General features: G+C 37.1%; 1 protein-coding gene across 5 annotated transcripts in view; it reads right to left on the reverse strand.

The window, feature by feature from the left end:
* szt2 (SZT2 subunit of KICSTOR complex) overlaps positions 1-18,501 on the reverse strand; it is a 71,266-nt gene that overhangs the window by 49,425 nt on the left and 3,340 nt on the right. For 4 of the 5 annotated variants that reach the window (XM_018738610.2, XM_018738606.2, XM_018738609.2 and 1 more), the window contains exons 4-23: positions 18,147-18,317; positions 17,164-17,298; positions 16,623-16,782; positions 14,031-14,137; positions 11,243-11,453; positions 10,444-10,614; positions 10,041-10,272; positions 8,479-8,608; positions 6,528-6,673; positions 6,268-6,420; positions 6,071-6,185; positions 5,752-5,957; positions 4,268-4,504; positions 4,061-4,139; positions 3,869-3,957; positions 3,453-3,621; positions 2,674-2,788; positions 612-719; positions 255-455; positions 34-131 (exon numbers count right to left, since the gene is read on the reverse strand). In XM_018738610.2, the coding sequence (XP_018594126.1) occupies positions 34-131; positions 255-455; positions 612-719; positions 2,674-2,788; positions 3,453-3,621; positions 3,869-3,957; positions 4,061-4,139; positions 4,268-4,504; positions 5,752-5,957; positions 6,071-6,185; positions 6,268-6,420; positions 6,528-6,673; positions 8,479-8,608; positions 10,041-10,272; positions 10,444-10,614; positions 11,243-11,453; positions 14,031-14,137; positions 16,623-16,782; positions 17,164-17,298; positions 18,147-18,317 (3,033 nt within the window). The remainder of the gene's footprint in view (positions 1-33; positions 132-254; positions 456-611; positions 720-2,673; positions 2,789-3,452; positions 3,622-3,868; positions 3,958-4,060; positions 4,140-4,267; positions 4,505-5,751; positions 5,958-6,070; positions 6,186-6,267; positions 6,421-6,527; positions 6,674-8,478; positions 8,609-10,040; positions 10,273-10,443; positions 10,615-11,242; positions 11,454-14,030; positions 14,138-16,622; positions 16,783-17,163; positions 17,299-18,146; positions 18,318-18,501) is intronic. The other variant, XM_018738608.2, reaches the window with a different exon arrangement.

Raw genomic sequence — 18,501 nt, forward strand, 5'->3', positions numbered from 1 at the left:
TAAGAAAAAGGCTTACCACAACAGTTGCATTACCTGTAGAGTGCTGGCAGACCCAGTGACATCCTTACTGCTTCCACTGGCAAGGAACGATGTCACAGTATCTTGTCTTTCTGGAAACTTCAGGCATTCTTCTTGAGAAAATTAACACATAGTTACAATGATTAATATGTGCTATTGTTATTGAAATTTACAGTGTATTAATGAAAAATAAAAGAGCAAAAGAATTTCCTGACAAGGCTTGGGACAACTGGTACCATTTACAGCAGGTCTTGAAGGAGGTGTCAGATGTCCATTTTGAGTCCTCTGTATGATATGCTGCATAAATGTCACATTGTCAGCATCTGTCAATGGGATCTCACGATCACTAAGGTCCTGCTGCAAACAGTTGTGGAAGAGGCTGACCAATAACTCATTGGGCAAACAAGAAGAGCTGGGAGGCTGATCTTCCAGTTCCACTGCAATTCAGAGAAGAAATACATTCAAGCAAACCATCTTTCATACCAATATGTATTATATGTTAAGCTTGAGACATAGTATGAAAGTTCAAAATATAAAACTAGCTAAAAGGGAGGGGGGGGAGAAAAAAAAAAAAAAAAAAAAAAAAACTCCACCTAGTGTGAGGAAGGAGATCTCAATTTGCTGGCATTTGGGGAGCAGCTTGATGAGGTCAAATTGGAAAGGAACCATCTGGATGCATTCATCAGTTCCAGTCATGTTTCCTGCAGAGAAAGTTAGGGTATAATCAAAATACAACTAGCTAGTTACTCTCTTGCTTTCAAAAAGACGCTTTCTTCGGAAGTTAACTTTTTCACACATTTATTCAGAACTAAATAAATATCTGGCCAAGGATACCATTTTTAAAAAGCTGACAGCTGTGAGATTTTCCATGAGAATGTGACCATCATGCAGGAATTTAAGCACAAATGCACTGATTATCAGTTTAATGCAGTTTTTCTTGTCTGATTATTTTTTTAATTTAAAGGAACAATGAGTCAAATAAGCTGTATACTGCTTGCTGAAACTTTGCAGTGCAATGTTTACATCACATGGCATTTGAACTGAATTTGTTGGAGCCGTAGCTTAAATGCATCTACTTCTTTCAATGTCACTAACTGACAATTCCAGTTTTAAATTACAGACATGCATCACTTAACAACGGAGACCCACCCACCGTTGTATATGTGGTCAATTGTTAAGCGAAACATCATTAAGGGGCGCATGACTGTATTTTATATTCATAGTTAAGTCATACGTAGGCACAAATTATGTTTTGCATAACAGTTAGCAATAAGCTTTTGGTGTGAAAGTGCAAAAGCTAAATAAATGGGAGTCGACGTTTCATATTGAAACGTTTCATTCTCAACAGTGATGTGAATTCATAATGTATTCCTGTCCTGTTGTCATTGGCAACTGGTTCTGGGGACAGACCTATCAAAACAGATGGAAACACTATTACTAAATTAGTAGCCTGATCGCATCCTACCTGTTTCAAATTCCCAATGATCCTCTGACACTGTCAGTCTTCCATAAAGAATGGAAAGTTCATCCCTGCCTATACCTCTCTTCTCTCCCTTCACCTCCTCACCTTAAAAAAATATGGATCACTCTAGCTAAGTCAGAAACTCTAGAAACTAATTCCTTTGCCACATTCCTTTTTTCGCCAGTACTGGCCCAGATTTAATTACTCATTCACATACAGTGTTTACACCTCCATTCAATGCACAATACACCTCACACCCAGTTGTTGCTAGTGCAATTTCAACGATTTTTTCCTTCAAGGCCCGATATGTAATAACAATCTGTTTATTCCTTAAAAAAATCAGACTCCGTCAATTGGCAAAAAGTAGATTTTAGTACATTTAGTGATCTTGGGACTTTTTCCAGCTTTAATGTCCTTGCTATTAAATCCAAACTATCAAGCTCCAAGCTGTTATGTTACTTTCAAATGTGTAACTTCATTGAAAAGTAAAGCTAAACTTATTAAGTAATTTACCAAGATCAGGAGAAAATGCTATTATAGAAACTACTGCACACCCTAAGGGCATGATTTCCATTATCTACAATATTATTAAATCTTTTAAAAACATGACATTGGATAACATTTCCGCTGAGGGGGTAGACGAGGTTGGAGAGGAGATGCATGAAGGAACTTGGGACAGTGCCTTAGGTAGAATTAACCAAACCACTTCTTGTGTTCACCTTAGTTTGATACAGGTCCTCCATCGTGTCCAATATAGTAGCTCTGAACTGGCTAAGATATATTCCAATATAGATGAAACTCATGACCAATGTCACTCTGCCTCATTTTAGTCATGTCCCAGATGGACAGGTTTTTTTTTTTTTTTGGGTCAACTGTATTTAAAACCCTGTCAGAAGCATTTAAGTAGAAAAGCAGTCTAATTTTGTATTATTTTCTTAGAATGCAAGGCCATCATATGTCCTCGCTCTCTAAGACAGTCTTGAGTGTGCTGATTATGTTCCACAGTGCTATACTTTTTTTGTTCTTTTTATTGTAGCATAGGTTATGGTACTGGGTGTTAAAAATGTGGGAAATATATAACTTGCAGCAAATGTACATTCTTTGTTTTCCATAATAAAATAGCAAACAAAAAATTTTTCACATTAAACATTTCAGAAGTAGTGTGCTAGTCTGTCATTTAAATTCCTACTCACCCCCAACACTACTGGCTCCACACAATGGATAGACTTGGCCTTTGTTCTGACACAGTTGGCTCAGGTATTCAAAAGTCATCATGGTAGACATGCAGATCAGATCCTGTGGAAAAATCTACAAAGAGAAATAGACAGTTCAGTATCTTACTGGTGTTACCCGTCAACAAACTTTGTATACTATATTATACCACAAACAACATTTTCATAAATTGACACTGACACTGCAAAAAACTGCAAAGGCAATAGTTCAAAACTTTTGAAGATCTCAATTTTGAAAATGTACAACAAAACCATCATCAATGATAAACTAAATATGTTGTCATATTTGATTTAAACAGAAGGTGCACTTGGAAATGGTAAGTAGTCAATGCGAACACAAAGAAAATCTATACAAAAAAAAAAATCTATACAAAAATACACACGTACACACAATATGCAAATAAATAATGTATATATAACATTAAATATATTATTTAATTCCAGTTGCTCAACTACAGCAAAGATCCAAATAAAGACAGATATTTAAATAAAAAAAAAATACAAAAATTATGTGCACTTCACTTTTTAAGAACTCTGCCTAAGTTTTAGCATAAAAATAGTCAGGATCTTAACAACTGCAAATACATCTTTTTTTTCCTCTTTAAACAAGTGCAAACACACCAAAAAAAAAAAAAAAAAGCCAGAACTCCAGCTATTTACAATTACTGGTCCAATTTCAGCATTTCTTAAAACAAATGAAAAAAGTGAACCACTGAGGGCAGCAAACAAATGGAACCAACCGCTTGAGGAATTTCCTGGTAAGTTAGCCCCTGAAGGTGTCTGTGCTGCTCAGAGGAGCTCCACACCACTCCACACTGGGGCTCTATCCAACACTCAGTCACAAGGTTCAATTCAGTGTCCAGGTCAATAGCCTCAACCTCCGTGTCGTTGTCATCATCTGTAGAAAAACTGGGGGGGAAAAAAATCATGACTAGATGGCCAAACCAGTATTAACCAGTAATGGCACTGACCCAACCTGTTTCCTTAGTCTTATCACTATTACACTATGGCCCACTGTCTTTCTTAAAACATAATAGTTCTTGTTAGATTTCCAAGAATTTGTGTTACTTTACAGACCCACCAAGCCTGAAAAAAATAGCAGTGACAAAAAAAAAAAAAAAAAAAAACCCCAAATAAGTTCTTTTTCAGCTCTCACCTGTCCTTGGTGGAAGTGGAATGAGGGGGAAAGAGGATGTATTGAACGATGCAACTGTAACTCTCTCTATCTGTTGTTGTCTGCATGCCCTGAAATGACATAATATTTACTTGAATTAATCTTAAATTTTCAACAATAGGGTAGTTAAAATAAGCCCTTCTCAAAACAAAACCTTACGCTCTACTATCTAACCTTCATTGGCAGCTCTGTCACCATGTTGACAATGCCTTCACCGCTAGCAGCAAAATGAAACCCTTCTGACAGACGAATCCTAAATAAACAGAAAGAAAAATACTTTAACATGTATTCAACACACTAAACTATACAATGATGAACATCGAAATGACACTTGTACACCATGTCAAATGACAAGCTTTGTAAACAACACATCAGACTCACTCCGAGAGCAAGGCCAGTATGTGAGCCACAGCCTGTAGGGAGACAGCAGGGCCCAGGCTGTTCTGCACTGACCATACCCAGCGCTTATGCAGAAAATAGCGGGACAGCGATGCCAGTGTTGAGGAGACCGTGCGACTGGCAGCCATAGTAAGAGGAGCTGACAAGGTGGGAGCCTGGACAAAGTGCTCCATGTTCAGAATGAAAGGAGTCCGGTAATCTGATGGGAGCTTCTCATACCTGGACAAAGAACGACAGGAAGGGGACTATTCCATACTTCCATGCATATATAGATGCTGCAGAATTTCAGTGATAATGAGCAGCACAAAAAAATAAAAATCTGAAAGAGTAGGATTATATTAAATTGATAAAATCAATTAATTTGAATTCTGAACTCCAGAAAAGAATTTTCAAATGTTAGTTGCATTATGCATTTAAAAAAGTTTACAGACTTTATACAGATATAAATATTTCAAGTTAATATATTTTTAAATGCATTTTCTTCACTTTTATGTTTTCTAAAATTTCTGTGCTTTCATACAGTACAGGTTTTCAGCATTTCCATGTAGCAGATACACCACGGATAGAATGCTAGCCCATTGCAGGACTTTTAACATTTCATGTTTTATTAACCTAGAGGAACCATTAACTATGCCATTTATTATTAAAGTCTACATTAAAAAGAGTGAAAATGAAAATTCACCATGTACACAAACTCCTACTTAACGTATTGTGCCCTGCTTTATATGCAAGACAAGGCTGTGCCATGTTCCTCCTCCTGTACTTCAGCACCACAGGAGAATGATACTGTCCTTTCTGTACTCCAGTGTAGGTTGCAATAGTGGACAGCGTTAGGAGAACGTCTTAAAAGTTTAGCAGCAAGTGGGCACTTTTAACCTGTTTTACTGTCTATGCAATCAAAAACATTGTAAGGGGTGCACTTTGATTTATTTGTTTCGGTAGATTCACAAAAAAATCTGATACAGCTAAAATAAAACATGCTCTGCCAGACTTATTTTAACGACTCAACTTTGAGGTACATTAAAAAGTAATTTTAAAGTTCTGAAAATAAAAATACATTATCTCCATAAACACAACCACTATTGATTGTTGTCTAAGAACATGTGCGGCGTTCCTCATCTTCTTTATGATAGTCAACAAACACCAGACATTTGCCATTAATTTCTGCTCTTTGGCAGAAAAATTTTAGAAGTTAGGCAGGTCAAGAAAATGCTATTAAAAAATAAACTGTTCATACCTTCAAAAGTTTATAACTCAAGGCAGCAGGGTACAGATAAAAGTAATTTGTCTAACATCAGTGGACTGCAGCATAGTATACTGTATAAACATTGAATGAAACAACAGAAAGATTCAGTAAAAAGGAGCAATTACAGGAAACGAGCTATAGAAAAAGTAACAGACTGCTGTTATCATTTACACTTTTCCAGTAAAAGGGTGAAATATTTTATACTGATACTCCTTTTCACCTGATCAGAAGCTTCTCCAAAGGCTTGTTGAGCACAACAACACAAGGCCGGTCTGACAGCGTAGGCTTGGTTGCGGGAAGAGGTGGTGATTTAGAAGGGGATGCATGCCCCAGGATCTTTCTCTTAACCTTTGGAGTAGCCTCTTTATTTTGGACACGGTGAGGAAACCGAAGTCTGAGGATTTGTTCCCGCAGCTCATCCACAATCTGAAAGATTAAAGGAGAAAGTCATATTTTTTAGATTGCCAATCTATTTGCAAATAGATTTTGCCACATCGGCATTTGTTTAAAGAACTGTCAAATAGATTCAGTCATAGAACCTTGTTCCTGGTGTGAGAAACGGTCCCTATAGGAAAGCCCAAGCGAAGGACCATACAAGGAGCCTTGGAGATCAGACGCACCAGGTAGAAGCTGGTGGGAGGCTGGTCAACTGAACTACAAAGAAAAGGTTAAAGGCATAATGCGCCCGTAAATTTTCATGTTTTACAACATACAATAACTGTGTAATACACCATACCTGAAAATGAGCTTGATGTAAGAGTATCCCTCCACCAGAACAAAGCTGCTCCAGTCTCGCAAGAGGGAGGTAAGAGCAGAATGGGAAATTCGACACTGGATTGTACTGAAACGTCCATTGCTCCCTGCAGTGTGCAGATGCTTTGGGACAGGGCTGGAAGAAGATTGGAGGTGTAAGACTGCAGGTCCAGGTACAGCATAGTCCTTTATTTTTTCACTTTTAATATGAGAAAAGTAAGATGTATGACACATCATCCCTACATGTCATGTTCAAGGATAATGGTGATGCGATGCATGTGCAACCATCTCTGCCAAAAGTTGGCATCCATAGAAAGAATCGGTTTCCAGTAGCAGGCAAACTGGGACTGACTAGAATCCTTTGACACACTGTGCTGGAGGGATAATACCTGCAATTTTAAAAAAACAGTACAACACGTAATAGAGTAAAGACATGAACACTAAACAAAGTGAAAAACTGCACAGAAACCCTAAGAATCTGAGACTAGCTCAACATCCCTGGGTTGATTAATTTTGTCAACAACCATTCAACTGATCACAAATTTATATCAAATGCAAAAAATAATCATTTCTATAAAATCCCACTGATTATAAACTTTGCACAAAATATCAGTGGTGACTAAGCATAAGGCCTTTCTTGGAAAAAAATGCATACTATTTGCCAATAAAGATATTAAGGAGGCATTGTCAGTCTTGAAACCTTGTGTATGCATGTCTTTGCTTCAAGCAAGTTCATTCACCTTAATCCAGCAGTCCATCAATTTAATTGCATGGTTAAACACATATATGATACAAAAAAAAAAAAAAAGTGACCTTTTACCTATGGTTGTTGAAAGAAAGCATTTCTTAATGCAGGCTTCCTGAACAGAATTAATCTTTTAGACTACTAAAACAAAGTGCCACAATTTTAAGAAACAGGACAAGAACCCAGTGGACTTGCAGTGTTTTCACAAAATTTGTAGTCATTTTAAGTTATTTTTTTGAAGGTACTTCAAAGCTTTAAAAAGTTATTTTAAAAAAAACACTACATTTTGCAAATATGGTGGATCTCCTACTTATGAATTTAACAGGGACTGAGACTAAGTTTGTTACTGGAAAACATTGCTATTTCAAATGTGATGTAAAGCAGGCAAGGGCTCATCATTGTCATGAGCTCTGTGGATTAGGAGGCAGCCGCGGGGTTATTCCTACAGGAACTATCCTACCTGATGAGCAGAAGGAACACAGCTCTGTCTCACACACATAAAGCACAGCTCGGGACTTTGAATAGGTTGTTGTGCAAGTAATGTATTTTTTACTTCTAGTCATTTTACTTTTATCTGACACTTTTCTCCAAAGCGTTCCTAAAATTTTAAGCTACTTACAATTATTTACCCATTTTATACAGCTGGGTAATTTTTACTGGAGCAATTTAGGGTAAGTATCTTAATGATGCTGAAGAAAAAGTGTTACAATGAATTTTCCATTAATTTTACCTTTAAATTATGTTTTTACCAGTACCTAACCTGTGAATAAATCAAAGAATAAAGCTGTTATTAACTGTGTCATAGAGGGTGGGCCTACGAGTTCGAAGCAGGGAGTTACGAAGTGACTTCCAGTCCCAAATGTATGCGTAAGTTGAGGTACAAGTGTATGTGTTATATCTGGGCTATGACAGGCATCTAAAAGAATCTCTAAAATAACCAAATATATCTCCTAGAAATTACACTACAGTTATACTACATTTCTGTATAGAGTGCTTTATACTGTTCATATTCTTTGCACTATGAAAGTTATCTAAATTAAATTGATCAGGGAAACAAACAATAGTCCTGAATCCTGTGACATGTTAGCTATTCTTAGGTCACTGAATATTTCAACACAGACATTTCATCCCATAATTATTTGCGTTTGGCCGTTAAAAAAAAAAAAAAAAAAAAAAAGAAAAAAAAAAATCATGCAATATGGCTAGTCTAGGCAAATGAAATGGTTGTTTACCAAATTTGCTATAAAAACACACTTAAAATCTGGTTTAAACCCAGCTGAAATTATGAGGGCAATGAAATGCATAGGGGAATACACCAGCACTATCACATACTGCACCTATAGTTTTTAATGCACTCTCTCACGTCACTAGGACTCTGAACTGAAGCAATAATCTGTTATTGCAATTTGATAATGAAGCAAACAGAATCAAAGGTATGCTAGGACTTACTGGTGTGGTAGATCCAGGAGGTATATAGAAGAGAGGAACTCCATTTCTAGTACTCTCTGGGATAGTGTAGTGCTCCGGTAACGAATTGAAAGATTGCAAATGGACCAGCATCTGATCCGTCTGGTTTATGCTAGAGACGCATAAAATACGGGAGAGGGGGGGAAGGAAAAAAAAAAAAAAACCACAGTTACAGAAATTTTTTTTTACAGAAAACAATTCTCCCCACCTTTGTGGGAGGGAAGGGGGGAGGAAACAGGCATCCTTTGCATAACATGCAGAATTCATTCCTGAAAATCTACTCAAAGTTAATTTTCATACAAAACAAATCTTTGTTAGGGAGATGGCTAGAGGAATTCTGGTGATCTTTTATTATTGTGCTGTTTTAAATGCTGACTGTGGTACACCATAGGATTCTGGGACTTAAAGCATTTTTATTAAAAACAGAAAGGAAACCATTAAGCAAACACAACAGGGGTTTCATCTGCAACCCTATCATCACTCAGCCCAGTCAGAGCTTTGCAGTGCAACAAGTCTTTTGTTCCATCCATCCTTTTAAATTACTATAGCTACACCTGACCCCCAACTCCTAATCAGGTGTGAGAAGCTATGAGGTGGGTATGGTCGGCGCTGCCACGTGCCAAACAATTTATTTATTGTACGTGGTTTTGTACGTATAACCCTTTTTTGTTCTGAGATTCTAAATGCACTATAGTAAATAAAGATTATTATTGTCAATTGCCATCGTGTCAATGTTAACTCTTAGCAACCATATGAAGAGATCCCTTCAGAATCTCTGTCCTCCACTTGTGCCCTTAGTATTGAAAGGAGCGTGTCCATTGTCGCTGTGATTGAAATCATCCATCTGGCTGCTGTTCATCCTCTTCTTGTTTTTCTTTCATCTTTCGCATGCACTATGGTGTTTCTGATAGAGTCCGATCTTCACATGATGTGCCCAAAGTACGATAACCTTATTCCCATCATTTGTGCATATCATGAATGGTGTCTTTTAAATAAATAAATAAATAAAATTAAAAATGTTGCTGAAAAAAAAAATATTGTAACAAATATTCACATGTACCTCAAAAAAAAAAAATACTACAAAGGTGCTTAGGAATCGGCGATATTCTGGTTAAGTTTTATGCAGCTACTTGTGTGATGAACGTTGGTGCATATGGTGAAGGAAACTAACTACTTCGGAGTCACATCTGCAGCTATGTCCCTTTCTCGTAACGTCATGTACACATTGTATTTTTCTATGAGATGTACGTCGTTTTGGAGAAAAGCGTCTATTGAATAAATGTAAATGCGTTTTAAAAAAAGTTTTATACATACATGTGGCAATAAATTAATACTTTCTCTTAGAAGTGTTTCAAAGAAAAGAAATCTTACCAAACCTGGTTTGTATTTTAGAAGTGGGGAAGAAGAAGAAAAAAAATGTAATACTGAAAATCATAATACTGCATCCTTTCAGTCTGAAATATTGGAAAATGGCACTTTTCTGTTAGAAGAAAGAATTGCAGTGTTAAAGCTTATTGATTCACGTTTAGAAGTAGGGCACTGACCTCTGCAACGTGTTCCAGAAGCGCCGTATGACAGAAGTACGGTACGGACTAGTGATGGGCTTCCTCATAGTACAACTAATGTCATGGAGTATATCATAGCTGCCTTCCATGGTCACCTCTACCCACGTTGTGCGCTTTCCAGGTTCCAGAGGCCAGGGGGCCACAGCCAAGTACTCAATGCGCATGTTGTGTTTCCACAAAAGGACAAGTTTAACCTCCAGTTGAGTGCCACCTTAAACAAAACAAGAAAATACTTGTATTATTTCTAAAATTACAACAAAGTTCAACATAAACGTCCAAGACTTTCCATTCTAAATGTCTGTCATTTATACACACAATGCATAAACTTATTCCATAACAGCATACGTAAAAATCTTCATAATGCTTGAAGGTCATAAATTACCTTTAGTAAGGTTAATCTCACGAATAGAGTAGCCTTCTCTCAGCCTTACAGATACCACACTGACCAGGTGGGCGTGCACCTCTTTTTCCGTGTGCTTCTTCCTGCGCATGATCAGAGCAGGGTTCCCACTTGCGGAAACTAGGTGTTCATTGAAGAGCTTGTGCTGGGAAGCTGTGAAACATTACATCTTCTATTGCAGGAAATATATTACACTACAACATTTCACAAATTGCATCTTAAATTGGTCAACACTGAACTCTTTTTATGTGCTGTGAAAGTCTTCCATTTTCAGTTAGATGCAAACACCACTATTTAAAGCTAGCAAACAGGCTTCTACAGAAATTGACAGATACTAATTCTATTAGCTGCCAATAACAAAGTCAGATTTTTAAAAAAAAAAAAAAAAAAAAAAAACTGATGTATAATCTATGATCCTGTGCACAACTATTCTTAAAGTACAAGATAATAATAAGGTTGTCAAATGTCCATTATAATACAGTTTCTTTAATTAGACTTTTTAACCGGCATGAACATATTTTGCCTGATAAGCAAGGCTTATACAAACACCATAAGCACGTTCAGGCCTTCAGTAAGACTCATTTCTGTAGCTGTAGAACTAACAGCAAGTTTTCAGACAATTTCAAATTATTTTGTAATTTTTATGTACAATTTGTTTAATTTGTAAAATTTATGTACTCTTATATAGTTTAATATTTCACATAATTCAACACATGAATATTTTAATATGATGAGACAAGGTTGCAAGGATCTATTACATATATAGAGAGATTGATCTTACCACAGTAGTACTCAGGGTTCATAGACTCACTGGTCTTCAGGAAGGAGTAAGTGAGGAAAGCCTTATGATATGCATTAATCTCCTGACTGGAATCATCCAGCTCAGGACAGACGGACAGATAGGATCCAAAGGTGGCCATAGAGATGAATTTCATCAGTTCCACATTAGGAATGTAGCCAAAACTGCAGTCATAAGAGTATGCTCCTCCCACCTAAGTTACATAAACAAGAAATATAGACAGGAGAATCACTCATTTGATTTTGTTCCCAAACCATGTGATGAGTGTTTTTCACAGTTTACGAAAAGTATGAGTCTAGTACAGGGTTAGTAGTCTAGAGCCAGGGTAGATATATCAACTCAATCTGATTAATAACTGAGTACTAGGACCCAAACACCCACATTTAGTGTGCGCTCTCAATGAAAAAGCACAGCTCGGTCTTGGCATACATATAAAAAGTGTGCGGAAAGTGTGCTTTTCATAAAACCAATTAAAAAAAATAATGTGGAATGAAATTTGAGTCTCTTTTCTTTGCCTCCCAGAAAGACTTGACAGATGTATACAGTTAGGAACTCAGTTTGTATGCACAGCATGCATATAAACAGAATATTTCTGAATCTGTCGCCAATCTATCTCAGTTTCTCTGGAACCTTAACTCATAAGTAGGCAATATTGTACTGTTCTGTTACTAAACTTGGTACACACAGTTCAGGTCATTCTAAACTCAACCAAGTATTTTGGTATTTAGTAGTTTTACAAAAAAAAAAAAAAAAAAAAAAAGTAGGTACAGGCAATTCTTTAGCTAAGCCTCAGTCTTGTGAGACAATGGACATGGAAGCTTACATCATAACACAGATATCATTTCCAGACCTTATACACCTAAAACCCTCTTATTCTTGTCCATTCTTTCCATACCGTATCCATATTCATATCCATATTCCCACTTGAAATAAACCACTTAATTTACATACTTAATTCTGGCACTTTTTTCTTCCAAAAGCAGCATTCACCTCAGTGCAAACAAAAGTACATTCCACAGACCAAGGGCTTAGATACATCCATATGACTACTCAAACAAAGCTTGTTTCTTTACTGCACTGTCAAAAGGCACGTAGTTTAGCGATCCACTGAAGTCCCAGATAAATTGAAAATAAATTGGAAAACAGGTACACAAAAATTAGCAGGTGGTAAAGGACTATCTTGTGAATGCTTAAGGAACTCCGTAGGAACGTGGGTCCAAAGAAGAGTTTTGAAGCCATTCTTAAATCCTTAAGGGGGTTCAGCAGTTTCAAGGGCCAGAGGGAGTCACTTCCACCACATCGGGACCAAGAATAAGAACTGGCAGGCTTTATATTTTCGACACCATTTCAGGGGGACAAGCAGGCAGCCAGAAGTGCAGCATTCTTAATGGAAAACAAATATGGATTAAGTGAGGGGAGATGGGACAAGCGGTTTCAGTCTGTGTGTGTGAGAGAGAGAGAGAGAGAGAGAGAGAGAGAGAGAGAGAGAGAGAGAGAGAGAGAGAGAGAGAGAGAGAGAGAGAGAGAGAGAGAGAGAGAGAGAGAGAGAGAGAGATGGATTCTGGGGGTTTTTCTCTACCAATGAAGACAAGATGAGCAAATTGTCCACAAAGATACCGAGCTCCTGAGAGGAGCAAGGACAAGGACATGAGATTTCAATCGTGTGAGGTATCGGCAAAGCCAAGGGAAGCAGTATAGATAAGAGCCAAGCCCTTTGTAATAACTGCATGGAGCCACTTCTTGGTAAAATCTGCCTGACAGGTAGCATTGAAACCCTTTCAGTGATAGCCTTTTGCTGATCTTGCAAGGTAAGGAGGATGTGGTGGGTGACTCTGTTCATTGCAACAGAGGGGTCTCAAAGAATGAGAACAGAAGAGGGGAAGACAGCTCTAGCAGGTGGGAGAGCTTCTGTCACCGTGATGAGGGTAATCTTGGTGAAATGGCTGATTTTCAGTCCAGATGGATATCCATCAAGATAATTAATCCTGGGCACGGAATGTGTGTAACTGACTGTAAAGAGCATGCGCAACAGAAAGGGAGCAGGTAGACTGGTCTGTAGTTTTGGACGCAGCTTGGATCCAGGGAGGGTTACTTCAACAGCAGTGACATGTGAGCAGTTTTAGAAAGCAATCAAAATTTTAATGTAGGGGCAGATGGTAACAGTGGTTAGAGCTGCAGGCTTTGGACCCAAAAGGTCACAGGTTCAAGTCTCACCTCCAGATGTAGTGCCCTTGAGCAACATACTTACTCAAAACTGCTCCAGTAAAAAATTACCCAGCTGTATAAAAATCGGTAAATAAGTATAAATAGTTTAACATTGTAAGTCACTTTGGAGAAAAGCATAAGCTAAATGAATAAATGTAAATGAGAGGAAAAGACGGATGAAATGAAAGGAATTAATTCCAGGGAGGTGGTCTGTAGTACAATACAGAAAATGAGGTCAATCCACCTTTGCCTGTATTGAATTTGCATGTTCTCCGCATCTGAATTGGTTTCCTGTGGGTGCTCCGGTTTCCTCACACAGCCCAAAGACATACCTTTTAGGTTAACAGTTCCAGGGGGCTATCCCAAAAGTAGAGAGTACTATGCTAGTACTCTCTACTTCTGGGATAGCCCCCTGGAACACCTTGGCTCTGAATTACACAAGGGATGAACGACAGCGCAATGAGTTTACGTTAAGACCCCACAAAGCTTATCAACAATGCTTTGGGGAGGTGAACAAATTTTGCACTGGTGAAAAAGCACTTTAAATCAACATTCAAATCTCTACCTGGACAAATGAACAGGCAATGGTTCCACTCCTCAGCTGGTTCAAAATGGTTTCACACACAGCAATATCAGGAACACTGGTCACTCCATCTGTGATGATTATTATCCCTAAAGAACAAATACAAAATTTTATACTTCATAATTCAGATTGTTACTGGACACCACAATAAACTCATCCCTCACCTAACAGGGCCATGATGTTACATAAAAGTAACATGACATCATATGGAAAAATAATTTGTTTTGATTTTTAAGTTTTTGCCTAGGAACCAAATGTATTTTTATACATGACAATAACAGGTCACAAAAATTATTTGCAGCTTGTCTACAAATATTAAAATGTGCTCAGGAATGTTTATGATTCAAGTTTACTAGACCGCCGCTTGTCTTTCTCTCTGAAAATTACACGGATGAAATGCCGTTTATTGTATTTGTCATGATTGCATAAAGCACACGTGTGGTAGTAAACTGAATGCGTAATGGTAGAAAACACAATTGTGCTGAACTACTAGTCCACTGTATGACAAGATGGTATATATTTTGAAAAGCCGCTGTAGCCATTTCTCATGGAACGGGACCCGGTTTCCAAACTGCATGCACATGAACAGGCACTTTTGTTGACATGCAGTTATACCTCATTTTGGTGAAAGGTGTACAATTAATGAATAAATGAAAGGGAAAAAAAAAAATTAAAATAAAGCCAGAGCACATTGCTCCAAGAATTACATTTTTACATTTCACAAAATTAAGCACTGTCAGTTTATTGTTGAAGTCCTTGATCAGTATGTCAATAATGCTCTCAGCAAACTTTGCATATACAATATATCCATTCATACAGTATTCATCCATCAAGATTCACTGATGAAAGGCTGGATTCATCCACTGTAACCCATTTTTTAATCCATCTTGTCATCTATTGATCTTGTGTATTTTGGCTTTTTATCAATATACAGTGTCACTTTTCAATCATTGTCCCTACCTTGTTTTTCCAATTAATTTGCCTAATGTTTGCTTGGGACAAGCGGTTTCAGACAGCGTGTCTGCGTTTGCTATTTTTGTACTAACAAAGTTTAGTATTCTCAACTATTTCTCTCTGCTGTTACTCCAAGGACATCACAACCTGTCACATGGTTTAGTGTCTTTGTCACTCCTCATGCAACATACACATACGATGAGGAAGGCATCTCGCGGAAACGTGTCCACACCTTACAAACTAAAATATTTGTTCCACTTGGCTTGAATGTGCTCTCTTGTCTTTTTTCCCCTCACTTGTTTGAAATTCTGGCACTCTAGCTCGTTATTCATTCGTTCTTGCAATTCACCTAAGCGTGAATTTTTATAATTCTGATATAAATTTTGGTTGCAATATTGAACGAAATGATAAATATAAGCATCAAGATATTTAAACTACATCCATCTCTAGACAGCAGATAGCATGCACCTCTTACTACTTTTCATTGCAGTGAGCTTTACAAAATCAACCGTGTATTTGTAAGTGAAACACCTTGGCAGCTATCTTGAGATACGTGCATTAACAGCTGTGGTCAAAGGCCATATACATCCTCCGGGCGCAGCAACTTCTGCTTTCTAATTTAGGAAGGACCTGTTACAGCACTTATGAAGAAAGTTTCAACTTGTAAGGAGATTTTGCATACTGGCCATGTTATGAGAGAAAACAAATGTTTCAGATTTTTTTTTTTAAGAGTATAAAGAAACTAATTAGTATAAAATTGAAATAGACTGGTTAATAATTTGGATTAATTTAACACAAAAACTTTTCTTTCAAGTTTTTCTTTGAGTCTTTGAATTCCACAAGTCCTAATGTATCAAAACAAAAAAGGACTAGTGCAGCATGGAAAAAGCATTAATTTTTTTTTTTTAAATTAAAAATAGACATACAAGTATAAATAATAAAAATACAAAAAATTAAGGAAACTGTAATACCGCAGTGTCATTATTTTGGTTAGTATTGTGAAACCCCATTATCCCATTTCTCCATTTCAAAAACAGACACCAAATCCTCAACTTTTTTGCTGCACTCTTTACCCTGACAAAACATGCTGCAAAGCTACTACTGAAACTTAATTTTCTTCCTTATAATGCATTGGAGTGGTAACTACCATAAGTAATTAAGGATTTGCAAAGAGTGTAAAATAGATACAGAAATTACTATAAACAGATCATATAATTATTTTGTTTTTTTTTTTTTTTATTACCAGGTACACTATTTTAAGTGTTTGGCTACATATTAGTACATAAAGTAATGAACGTGTTTGAGACTACAGTAAAATACTCACATAAACAAATTAGAAACTAAAAGAAAAATACCAAAATACACTATATGGTTTCATGCATATCTGGGGCGTGTATCCTTTGTCACTCTGATTTTGTGTCACTGGGATGCTGAGAGGTATCTGGAAGTTTCATTAGTCACCAGCTCAGTTAGTATGCGGTGCATTCAGAAGTGTTATTCACAGGCTGAAAATATAGTTATTATCTTTTCATACATGTCTGACAGTTTATGAATCCCTGATATAAAAACAAGGCAAAAAAGATGAATTACAAAAAATAAATTGAAAAAAGATCGTCTTACCTGCACTGGAGTTTGGGGGTAGAAGTTGCAGAGCGAGAATGCCTTGTCTAATCATACTGACCAGTCCCATATCAGCAGTCACAACTGAAACGCCTAGCTTTCTCTGAGGCTGTTCTTCTGTGATATTTGTGATCCCAAACCCCATAGTACCATCATCAAACTGCAAATATAAAAAGATACTGTGCAGAAATACTGAACTGTTTGTATTATTATTTAACTGACACCTTTCTCTACTGCAAATAAGGAGAGTTTATGCATTCAAGATCAAAAGATATTAACCAGCTAATGACAGCCAAGAATAACACAAACTAAATTAGAAAACTAAAAAGAAAAAAAAAAAAAAAACCAAAACACACACAACATTTTTGTATATTGCTCTTTCAAAAGAAAGAACTACAGCACACAGAATTAAAGAAAAAAAAAAAAAACAGTGAAGGCAAAGAAGCTTTAATTACACAATTAAGAAAAAAACTCCAAGGCCAAGGAACTGTGAGGAAGTGGTTTGCAGGGCTTTAAATAAATAAATAAGTGTGTAACTAACCTGCCCTCTTGCTCGAGGTTGCTGCTGCTGAAGGACTTCCGCAATGCTGTTTTCCACTTCCCTGAGCTTCTGGTAGATGTGATGTAAGAACTGTTCCAAATCAATACGATCCAGTTGACAACCTTGCACCAAAACCTAAACACAGAAAAGATGTCTTCAACTAAGAGAAAACAACAGGTAAAATGTATTTTATGCAACTATGGATTGACTCCAGGGAAATATAACTCCCCCCCCCCCCCCCCCTTTCCTTTGTGGCAATCACGAAGACTGGAGATTTAAAATGTCTAAACTGTATTAAGCTTTTATGGACTGTGTAGGTAATCAGAAAAATGGCCAGAAGATGACGGACTCTGCACTCTAATAGGGTGGCCAGTAGTCAAGAATGAAGAGAGGGTTGTGAAAACAGCAGACGTTGTATTTTCAGTAAATTTATATTAGTATTGATGTTTTCTGAAATGAATATAAGGCTTAAACAGCATTTTATTTGTAATAGCTTTACTAAAACAAGCACACAAATCAAGGGGTGTATTTTTACAAACTTACTGACTGTGAATTCAGGGTAAGTGGTGAAACAAGTTAAGATTTTTCCTCCTGCACTCCTAAGATGAGGAGCCAGTGTATTTTTATTTACCGGTAACACCTTTTGACAGCCTGATAGTTAGAGGAGTTACTAAGACAACGAACGGCTATTTTCAAGGCAATCCACAACTTGGCCAACAAAGTGATACTGAGTCAGTGCTCACAGACTCTAGTTTATCTACCACAGTCGCTAGGTGATCTTACTGACCAAGGCTGACCACTACTGTAGAACGTACTGAAAATTACTGTCAAGGTGAGAACTGATAGGTACAGTAATACCATTTATGAGCAGGTTTGGCAAGAAAATCTTCCACTGTCAAAAAAAAAGCACCTACAGCGAAATAATCAAGAAAGACTGAGAAGTATCTATAGTGAAGCATGTCCATGTGCATAATGAACCTGACCTGGTGAGAATTTAGTCCAATGACTGAAGAGTAGGCAAGGATGGTGATAAAGATTTCTGGCTGGAATATGAGATCTGTCCCAGGAACTTTAAAAGGTCTGCTCATGCCTGCCAAGCACCGGGACAGGGCGTGAAACACTTCATCAAATATCATCTCGCCCGTGCTGTCATCCTGCAGATACAAAAAGCATACTGTGTGGGATGTCATTTTCCAGAACTAGATATTGCTTCAGATCTGAAAATTGTGTATTCTCAGAAATATTAAAAAAAAAACTGTATCAAAGGTTTGAAGAAGAAAATTTAAATATCTAGATATGACAATCAATAAAAGTTTAAAATAGAGAGCTAGATATGAG

Source organism: Scleropages formosus, chromosome 3, assembly GCF_900964775.1.
Source record: "Scleropages formosus chromosome 3, fSclFor1.1, whole genome shotgun sequence".
NCBI lineage: Eukaryota > Metazoa > Chordata > Actinopteri > Osteoglossiformes > Osteoglossidae > Scleropages > Scleropages formosus.